The 10998-nt window shown below is 40.2% G+C and overlaps 1 protein-coding gene and 1 long non-coding RNA gene across 2 annotated transcripts in view; one reads left to right on the top strand and one right to left on the bottom strand.

Annotated features, from left to right (window-relative positions):
• The first annotated feature begins 8979 nt into the window (after positions 1-8979).
• Positions 8980-10998, top strand: part of LOC131477966 (uncharacterized) — a 41285-nt gene continuing 39266 nt past the window's right edge. Inside the window, exons 1-2 of the long non-coding RNA XR_009244221.1 lie at positions 8980-9035; positions 9547-9753. This is a non-coding gene — a long non-coding RNA (uncharacterized LOC131477966). The remainder of the gene's footprint in view (positions 9036-9546; positions 9754-10998) is intronic.
• Positions 9148-10998, bottom strand: part of IMMP2L (inner mitochondrial membrane peptidase subunit 2) — a 761903-nt gene continuing 760052 nt past the window's right edge. Inside the window, exon 7 of the mRNA XM_004592451.4 lies at positions 9148-9721. Within this exon, the coding sequence (XP_004592508.1) occupies positions 9605-9721 (117 nt within the window). The 3' untranslated portion in view covers positions 9148-9604. The remainder of the gene's footprint in view (positions 9722-10998) is intronic.

Raw genomic sequence — 10998 nt, 5'->3', positions numbered from 1 at the left:
ACACAGAATACTCAGACTCAACTACATGCTGCACAGTGTTGTGCAGTCACAGAATTCCCAGTCTTTACGTGCAAGACACCCAACAGTCACAAAGTTTTCAACCCCATAGCATGATTTCCCCTACCCTCAGAGAGACCAGAGGCACTCCTACCACCAGCTACCTCTAAGTGCTCCACCTTGGCAGCTTGTACCTCGGAGCTGGGAGTGTATGTGGGTGGTGGGTACCTTACAGTCCAAGGTGGGTGAACAGCTCTCTGCTAGGCCACTGGTCTGGAATCAATGTCAGTGAGAAATATGGATTTTTGCCCTTGATAAAAATCATTTAGCAGCATGTACTAAAGAGATGCAGGTGTACACTACAGCCTGCCACAAACTTTGCTGAAGATGTGGTCCTGTCTTCCATGTGCTTCTGGAACCTGTGTGAGGGTATATGAGGAAATAAGTGGATATTTTTCCTCGTAGTGATCTTTGGGTTCCTTGACCCAGTCTGAGTCCAGTCTGAACAGAGTCGGTGTGCTCTGGAAGATTCTACTTCATGTAGTGTCACCAGTGACCCTGGGCTAGGTGATCTAGTCCCAGTTGCTCTGCAGAGAGCCCATCTCCTCCCATTCCTCAACATGGTGTCTCTACTTGCTACTGTGTGATCACACTGCCCATGCTTCTCTACAGCCAACTTCTCTGAAGCTCTCCCATGGAAACACTCCTCTTTAGCTTTATTTTTGCTTGCTTCCTCTGGTCAAAATCAGCATATCTTTTTCCTATTTTGCAATCTTGAAATCCTCCTCTTGTTTGATTTCTATTTCAATTTAATGGGCTTTTTCCATCCATTAACTTTAAGTCTGTATGCCCTTTAATTGGTTAAGTATGTTTCTTATAAGGCAGAATATAGATTAGCTTTTTTTTTTTAACCCATTTAGCCAATCTGTATCTTTTAATTGTCAATATTGTCCTTTTGGGTTCAAGGTTATTATTGATAAGTAATGATTTGCCTTTATCATTTTTCCATAAATATTCATGTTGCTTTTCTTGAATCTCCTTGTTCATTTACTAGAAAGCTTATTTATATTACTGCTTATTTTCCGTTACTGTGGATAGTGCATCCTTAAGCATCATTTCTATGGCTGGCCAAATAGTGAAAATTTTTTTCAGAGTTTATTTCTTTTGGAAGGTCTTTATTTCATATTCATTTATGAATGAGAGCTTTCTTTGGCAAGTGTGTTAAAATGACAGCTTCTTTTAAAATTACATATCCATCTATCATCTATCCATCTATCTTAAAAATTAGAGGCAGAATTTTAAGGTGGATAGAAGGTGGTTATATATAAACTAAAATTGAAATGTCAATAAAGTAGTCACAGGATGTGGTTAAAAACGTGCATTTTCTAACGTATCAGTCACTCAATACCATGTTGATTAACTCCATAATGTTGTAAACTGTTATCAATGTTATGTTATGGCTTTTAATTGGTCGGGATGATATTCTGCCAGCTCTGCTTTTAGACCAGAGATGGTCTCCTCAAGAAACTGTTGAATTTATCTGGACAATAAGATGCTGGACTCTATGCATGGTACATGCTTGCAATGAAAGAAGCATGACTGGATTTGAACTGTAATACTGCAACAAGGTGGAGTAATCCACCATGGGGGGGAGGGTGCGGGGAGAGGTTGGGGGAACCTCAGAGCCTATGAAACGATGTCATAAAATGAAATGCAATAAAAAAATCAGAGGCAGAGAGAGCTCTTCCATGTTCACCGCCAACATGGCTTCCATGGATAGGACTGGTCCAGTCCAAAGCCAAGAATTTTACCTGGATCTTTGACATGTCTGGCAGATACCCAAGTACAGGGCATTCTCTGCCTTCCCAAGTGTGTTAGCAGGAGCAGTTAGGACTTCAACAAATGCGCATACAGGATGCTGACCATGCAGGCAGCTACTTAACCTGATAGTCCGCAATGCTGACACTGACAGCTTCTTAAAACCTGGATTCTATTTTTCCATTTTGTCCTGGCCTGTAGGATTTCTGTTCAGGAATCCGGTATATTGGATCGCTTCCCTCTTACACATTTTAGGATGTTTTATGCTTTAATTTGAAAGGTTTGACTACTATGTTATAGTGAAGATCTTTTCTGATCATGCCTATTTGCACTTCTATACACATCTGTATTTGGTTGTCCATATCTTCCTGCAAGCTGCGGAATTTTTGTGCCATTATTTCATTAGTATATTTTCACAATATCAGAAATTCCTAAGAAATATAAATTTGTTGATGCTATCCAATAGATTCTGAATACATTCCAGGTTTTTATTATTTACTCATGCATTTATTTACTATTTGAGACATTTCCTAAGACTTGGCTTTTGTTTTGAAATCTGTCCATTGAAAGAATGAGAGAATGAGAAACACATCTTGCACCTGCTGGTTCTCTCCCCAGATGTCCACAATAGTTAGCACCAGGCTAGCTCAAAGCTAGCAGCCAGGAGCTTCATCCAAGTCTCCCATGTGGGTGACAAGGGCCCAAAAACTTGATCCATCCCCCACTGCTTTCCCAGGCCATTATCGGAGAGTTGGATTGGAAGTGGAGCAGGTGTGATACAATCTGGCACCTTTATTGGATGCTGGCATTCCTATCCTGGAGCTTCACTCACTAGGACACAATGCTGGCCCTGAAGACTTTTCTTTTAGTCCAGATGTTTTTTGTTCTGCCATGCCTTGCCTTTGTTTACTCCCCACCACATTTTTTATTTGGCATATTGTATTCTTTATCATATTTTGAGTTTCTTTCAGTATCTCTTTTGGCAGAAGTTTTTTCGTGCATGTCATGTGTGGGTCTCATGTCACATAACTTTTAAGGAATCCAATGATCATTCCTTTTAGCTTCTTTACAGGCATTTCATCAATCTCCCTGTCTTCACAGGCTAATAGTAACATCTTTTTTAAAGATTTTTAAATTTTTGTTGCAAAGTCAGATATACAGAGATGGAGAGACAGGGAGATTTTCCATCTGCTATTCACTCCCCAAGTGACTAGAATGGCCAGAGCTCAGCTGATCCAAAGCCAGGACCCAGGAGTTTCTTTTGGGTCTCTCATATGGGTGCAGGGTCCCAAGGCTTTGGGCCATCCTCTACCACTTCCCCAGGCCCCAAGCAGAGAGCTGGTTGGGAAGCGGGACTGCCAGGATTAGAACTGGCACCTATATGAGATCCCAGCACATGCAATTTTAGCCTCTAGGTTACCACGCTAGGCCCCCCAATAGTGACATATTACGTTCCTTTTTGGAAATATCGTCTCTTGTTCATGTCTCTTGTATTTCTACATTTATGGTCATGCATCTGGAGAGTCACTTGTGCCTATCTTCTCTGCAGGAAAGGGCCTTGGGATAATGCCTGATTTTTATGGCTTGGGGGAATCCCTGCAACTTATACTGGAGATTCAGAGGAGTATGTTGGGTGGGACCAAGGAACTCTGGCCATTGTTGGTAGGTGGTATAACAACATTCAGTGTGGTCCAGTGACATCTAAGTTGGGTATGATGAATTTCATCTGATTGTAGTCAGTACCGAGAGGATGTTGATCTGGCGTGTGTGCTCACAGCATCAGTCTTTCTGTTCCAAGGTGTACAGGTGATTCGTTGCCTAGAGTGTGTAATCCACCCACAGTCTGACCCCTTCGTCAGGTCTGCCCCCCCCCCCCCCCAGTCCTTGGGGAGCTCCATTCTTCCAAAATCTGAGTTGGTATCTCGGGAATCCTGCCACACTCTCATGTCCATCTTAGGTCTGTGAACTATGCTAAGGATTTCATAGTCACTGGCTACAGGGAGTCTACTCTGCACCCTGAAACTCTAAAGCCCCTGGAATAAGTCACCTTACTATCACTCTAGTAAGGGAGCTTGGAGCTCAGTCACTCAATACCATGTTAATTAACTCCATAATGTTAGTTGGAGGGAGAGAAGACATGTATCCTCTCTTTGTGAAGCTGGAGGGACACCCTGTCCCTGGCCAGAGGCTCCGGCTGTGCTGAAAACCAGTGGTGACCATGGAATTCTCCTAAGTTAAAACTGTCAGGTTTTGATTCCCTACTTTCAAAACCATGAGAAAAACATAACCTTATTTAAAAGCAATACAATTTGAGACATTTTGCTCTAGCAGGCCAAATATATTTTTCCCTTAAATTGTGGTTAGGAAATGAATATTGGTTTAACTTAGAATAAAGATTTTTTTTACATAGCTTAATATTCAATGGAATCTAACAAATATGTAACGATATATGTGTTTTATATTGGAACACTTTAAAAAGTTCGTAGAAAATTGAATGAAGAAAGTTATTTTGGGGCAAAAAAAACTAGAAACCCATGCACATGATTAACCTGAAAATTTCAGAAATGCATATGATTAACATGAATTTCAAATTTTCATATCAAAATACCTTTCATTGAATTATTAACTATTTGAAAGGAGAGGGAAAGAGAAAGATCTCCCGTATACTCTCCAAATAGCTGCAACATAGATGCTGGTCAGGCTGAGGGCAGGAGCCAGAAATTCCATCCATATGTCCCATGACGGTGGCAGGGACCCAATTACTTGGACATCATCTAGTGCCCCATCAGGCCCCTCAGAGGAAGCCAGAGCACAAGTGGAGCAGCGGGACCTAAGGTGGCATTCCAGTATGAGATGTCAGTGTCACAGTGGTGGTGTAACCTGCCTTTAACACTTATGTTTTTTAAGATTTATTTTTATTGCATAGTCAGATCTATAGAGAGAAGGAGAGACGGGAAGATTTTCCATCTGTTGATTCACTCCCTAAGTGGCTTCAATGGCTGGAGCTGAGCCGATCTGAAGCCAGGAGCTTCATCTGAGTCTCCAATGCAGGTGTAGGGTCTCAGGAGTTTGGGCCGTCCTCAACTGCTTTCCCAAGCCACAAGCAGGGAGCTGGATGGGAAGTGGGACCACTGGGATTAGAACCGGCGTGCATATGGGATCCCAGAGTATGCAAGGTGAGGACTGTAGTCATTAGTCTATCGTGCCAGACCCAACACCCAAAATTTAAACCCATTATTCCAAGAAGCTTTTGAGATGCCCTATATATACCATATTTTTCCATCTTTCTGCCCTCACACTAATACATATAACACACAGTATGTATGTGTAGATAGCTGGGTATAAAATTTTTGCATTAATAATAGGGATTAGGGACTTAGGGCTTGTTAGTAAGCATGAATCATTGTGGTTTCCCCACAACAGGCTTATCATATTGCTCTAATATTGTTTATTAAGCATAATAAGGCATGTTAAGTCATCTAAGATACCATCTAGTTTCAGAAGCAACAAACACTGCTGTGGCCTTAAGTGGAGTTTTTTTAAGAGATGAGATCGAATCCCTGAGGCTGTCACTGGCTGCTTCTTGGGTTCTACTTCCAGGGTCAAATCCAATAGCACCTGAGTTAAAAGTTTCACTTTGAGCATGAAATTCCCCTTCTCTAGAATGGGCAGTACTCTATGTTGATAGCCAAATCAGGAATCAGTGTGAAGCAATGATAAAGAGTTAAGACCAGCCTCTGGAAAAATTCCTGCAGTTGTTGTAAGATACTTTCAAAAAATATTTCCATAAAGATCTTTGAGTTATTGAAAACTTAAGAGAAACTTCAGAAACCAAACATTTGTTCACCTTAACGTGCTAAAATGTCACATTACCTCTCCTATATAAGAGGAAGATAAAATAAATATGCAAAAAAATTAGTGAAGAAAGTAATATATATAGATTGACTTTGTAGAAAATTAGCGCTAGGAAATATAAGTAACACATGTAGAATACAGAATAAATTGTGAAAGTGAAAAAAATTGAAATGATCAGTCATGGAATAAAATAGGTTGAGAATCAGAAGAACAGTTCTAAGAAGGAAGTAAACAGAATAACACAAAAAAATCATCTGGGTGACAATGTTGATATGAATGTCAGATACTAATACAGTTACTGTAATACAGTTCTGAGCAGCACAAATTGCATGAATTTTATACACCATGGAACAAAGAATAAATGCTCTCGGGTCATCCGTGAGTGTGCCATTGACGTGAAGCAGCACAGGGAGACAACGTGACAACAGGGGCCACTTCAGAGAGGATGACCATGAAAACCCCACGGGGAGGCGACCTTCAGGAAAAATAAATCTGAAACAGGCTACAGAGGAATAAGTAAATGGACATACATTGTTATAGTTTGAACTAGTATTATGAAAAATGAATCTTGAAAAGCTATGTGGTTAAAGTGGATTAAACAGTGAAAAAAGTCAGGGATAAACATTGCTATATGATGAATGATATTAAAATATTTTATTTTCCCAGTTTCAAAGTCAAGTCTTTTCTGTTCCCTAAAAACGTAAGCCAGTGCTGGTCAATATTGATACTAGTCTTTCCTTCAAACCAAATTTTTAATATCCATATGAATCCAGAAACTATATGTGCAAAAACCAAATGTGAGCATGCTAGTCATTTAGGTTCCATTCAGATTTAAAAATCTTCCATATATAACATGTTAGAGGAAATATTTGGTAAAAATTCTTCATCATTTATGCAAAATGTGAAAAACATTTAGTTGCTGACCTCATTCTTCCTGAGATACTCACTCTATTTTGTATCCTGTCACTGAAATTTATAAACCCAGCATACACATACCCCGAGCAGTTAACTGCCAATGATGTTTGAAAAGGAACATAAAACTAAAAACATTTCAAAAAATTTTTATTGGGGAGTGGTGGTGGGGGGGGGAGAAACCCAGTGCCTATAAAACTGTGTGTGTCACACAATGCAATGTAATCAATAAAATATAAATAAATTTTAAAAAATTAAAATTGTCTTATTGGGCCTGGCACCATAGCCTAGTGGCTTAAATACTTGCCTTGCATGTGCCACAATTCCATATGGGCGCCGGTTCATGTCCCGATGGCCCTACTTCCCATTTAGCTTCCTACTTATGACCTGCGAAGGCAATGCAGGATGGCCTAAAGCCTTGGGATCCTGCACCCAATGGGAGACCTGGAAGAAGCTCCTGGTTCCTGGCTTTGGATTGGCTAAGCTCTGGCCATTGTGGTTACTGGGAGAGTGAATCAGCAGATAAAAGATCTTTCTCTCTGTATCTGCTTTTCCCGGTAAATCTGACTTTCCAATAAAAAGAAATGTTTAAAAAGAATTGTCTTATTAAAGCTGTAAAGAGAAACAAATCTAAGTCTACTGTTATGTTCCCTAAGTGTCCATAGCAGCCGGGATGAATCGGGAACTTAGACTGGATTTCCCACATGAGGGCAGAGACGCACGTACCGCAGCCATCCCTGCTGCTTCCCAGAGTGCACGCAGCAGTGGCAATCAGGAGAAGCCAGGACTTGAACCCATACACTCCAATAAGGAGCCAGGCATCCCCAGTGGTGACTCAACCACTGTGACAAATTCCTATTCCTGCAGTCATCTAATATGAACTATGGCTTATAATTTGCAGAAATAAAACGAGAGTCATCGTGGAAAATTTAGCCTATGGCTATGACACCTTTCCCACAAAGGTAGCCTCCTCTTCCCCTAGACTTGCCCACCTAAAATTTTTCACTGTCCCTCTGCTCTCATAGTACCTATTACTGCTCTAAACCTACTGCTGAATTTGTGTAACTTGACTTCCTTATTATTTCCTCTTAACTTTTCAGTAGGACTTCAAGAGCCTTTGTTTTGTTCTTGATTTGTTGTTGTTGTATTACAATGCCCAGTACTGGTACACTGACTGCAAAGAATTTCATTGTCAATTATGTGCAATAATGTCCCCAAGTAAATCAGGAGAAGCCCTACTGTAGACTAGACTGGGTCACAGCTCATCTGGGGAGATGTGGGCATACGTCATGAACCTACAGGGTGAAAGTCAACACTAGGTGGCAGTATGAACTCTGTCCAGAGCTGCATTTCGGAGGAAGCAACACTCAAATTGTCCAGTAAGAAGTGGGTATCAGCTCTGTTGATGTGCTAGATGACTGAAGAGTACAAACCTAAATGACTTCTAAAAACTGAATAGTAATTTGAGGAAAAATGGCACAGGTAGCCAATAAGGTAGGAAAGCTGATGGCCAATTGTCTATTTACCAGTGATTAATAGCAGTTTGACCAAAAATCCTTTGTTTCCTACCGTACTTCCTCTCAGTTCTCTAACACTCAAGGCTTCCTGGGTTCCAGTAACTACTGGGTTTTTGCTATTATTCACTAATTTGCATAAAATACAATAAGAAGGTTTTTGTCAAGGGTGTGGGTGGGTGGAATTTACACACCCTTGACGTAACAGTGGCAAGTCTTGACATAGCAGTGAATATTTCGTAAACTAGTGTAAGACTGAAGTAATGAAATTCAGGCTTGGAAAGTAGAAGTGGAATTGAAAAACTGAGAAGGGCAGTGAAGATCCATCAGAAGACTTTAAGTGGTTTTGCTTGTAAAAACAGTGATTTGACCTACCATAATAGAGAAGTGCTCACTGCTGCTGCTCGAACTACCATGATGCTCATAAATGATCTATGTTCCTAACATGCATAGGGACTTTTCTAATATTCTTTCTGTTGCGACCAGCTAAGAGTGAGTTAGCATTCGATTGCTGATCCTTATTTGTGAACATTGTCTATCAATAAAGAAAAGGAAGAGACCAGATGAGGAGAAGGAATTAAACCAGAGGATTGTTTCCATTAGCAGAGATTTGTAAGCCACGAGATGGGAAAACAAAATGAGAGGGAGACTAATTACTACAGACTTGCAGCAGGCAATTTATCACATCCTCTTTTCAAATTACAAGACCCGTAATTCTACTGCAGCCCCCTTTGAAATAGCCTGGTTCAGAATTACGGTTATGAATACTGGGAAATCATGGAGAAGAAGCAAAGGTGGTTCATCTGAAATAATTATTATTTCTTTTCAATTTCAGGGCTGCTTACAGAATACAAAGTGGGTGTGCTCATGATGTCGAACAAACGAGATCATGCCAAAGCTTTGCACTGAGAAGAACCAGTAAGGAAAGTTGGATTGCCTGTAAGTATTGACAATAGTTCATTTTCTAGCTCTTACTTCCAGAAGAGAAAATGTATTCCCCATCAGTGTATCGTAGAGGTTGTGACAGACATTCAAAACATGACGTGAACAAATCATTGGTTTATTAGTTCATCACAGTGTACTGTTCCTCCCCGCAGTACTGCATTGTAGCTTCTGTCCGTTTCAACAGCACACACATCATGCACATTTCTCTACATTCTACTTAGCAGTCACAGATTATTTTTGCTGAGGACTAATTTTCCAATTTTCCAGAAGCCAGCAGCAAAACCCAATTATCAGTGGTACATGCATGTATAACAACTAATCTCAAGTTTATTTTTTTTAACATAGGTACAATATTTTCAGATTCTCAAAGGTTTATATTTTTTGTTTTTGGCATTACACAAGAAAGTACTAAGGTTTAACACCACAGCAGGTCCTGAGTAATAGTTGCAACTATAACACAGACCACTGTAATGTGAAACAGATGTTTGCTACATTCCCCCTTGAGGTTGCGCTTCTCCATCCTGCGCCCCAACACCAGCAAGTCAAGCAGATTCGCGGGATGATTATTCCTCACTCAGAACTGGCAAGCGCTCTGGAGGAAGAACAGATTCCAGTTTCTGCCAGCGCGCTGGAGGCCACAGGATATGTGTAGCATGGGCGTGCAGAAGTCCCAGGGAAACCTGAATCCGTGAGAATGCAAAGAGAACAACAGGTAAATCATTGTGTTTCGACTATCATTTTGTATCTTGAAAATATAATTTGAGTTAGGTTTGACATTGCAAGAAAAGGGAGTAATGATTAAATTGCCAGATATTTTTGTAATATCTTTCTAGTTTTTAAGTTTAGAGAATTTAAAGAATTGGCCAAGAGTCTGTGTTGGCTGCTGACCAGTTTCAGGATCTGTTTCCTTCTCTCTCAGTCCTCAGTCAGGTGCTAGCATAGAACCAGGTTCCGAATCTGGTTGATATTCTCAGAATTTCCTACCAAGCTCCTGCTAGCAAAGAGATTTGATTTTTTTGAAACAGACCTGAAAAATACATTTTGTGTCTAAAACATTGCTCCACCTGCAGGATAAGCTGGTTTCATGGAGAGTACATTGAGAGGCGTGTCCGTGGTGCCCACAGAGTGAGAAGGCCGGGCAAACAGAGGACTGAATGCGAGTAGGAGCTCATCAGCAGAGATTGGCCAAAGAGAAAGCAAAGTTGAAGGACCGTGTCCTGCAGGACGTAGGATCCAGTGAGGCCAGAGGGAGGAAGGGAACCTATAAACATGGTAGTCTCCCTTAAGACATCCACTTCAGTAAAATATCTGGCTGTGACAAATTTGTATAGCCCACCATCAGGAACTATTTCTCAGATACTGCCCTCTAACCAGTCAGAGGAGGAATGGCCTGGAAATCTGTTGATTTTTTTGGTAAGATCAGGTAACACTTATGACATATTCATATGCTTAGTAAATATTTTATTAGTGTCAGTTGTAACCAGACATTACATGTCCGTTTTACTTCCAGATATTTTCTCTATAAATTCAACCTTCAAAGATACTTATAAACATTGCTTTTAGTTAATTCCTACCACGTCAGAGCTAGATGTCAGGAAAAGACTTCTAAAAGGATAATCAGAAAGCACATTGTTTTCAAGTTTTTATTCTGTTAGTTTAGAAAGAAAACCATAAGCCCAAAGAGTAGCAAGAAACCCATGGGCACAATAAAGGATATTTTTCTTCAAGTTATTATATTGAAAATCAAACTGACAAATTTAGAAGCTTAGTACAAAACCCAACTCGACTACCAAAGTCACCAATTATGTATATTTTTCTGCAATTACTTGATTCTTGCATGTGTACATAATTGTTTCTCTTAAAGTCTTGAAAGTTGACATTAGGCTAAATTCAGTCCTAAATAGTTCAACCTAAGACTTCTTTTGCTACATGAATACAGTACCTATGTATACGTATA

The sequence above is a fragment of the Ochotona princeps genome, chromosome 25 (assembly GCF_030435755.1).
Source record: "Ochotona princeps isolate mOchPri1 chromosome 25, mOchPri1.hap1, whole genome shotgun sequence".
NCBI classification, from domain to species: Eukaryota; Metazoa; Chordata; class Mammalia; order Lagomorpha; family Ochotonidae; genus Ochotona; species Ochotona princeps.
Note: the sequence above shows the minus strand (reverse complement) of the source record. Positions and strands in the feature narration are given on the sequence as shown.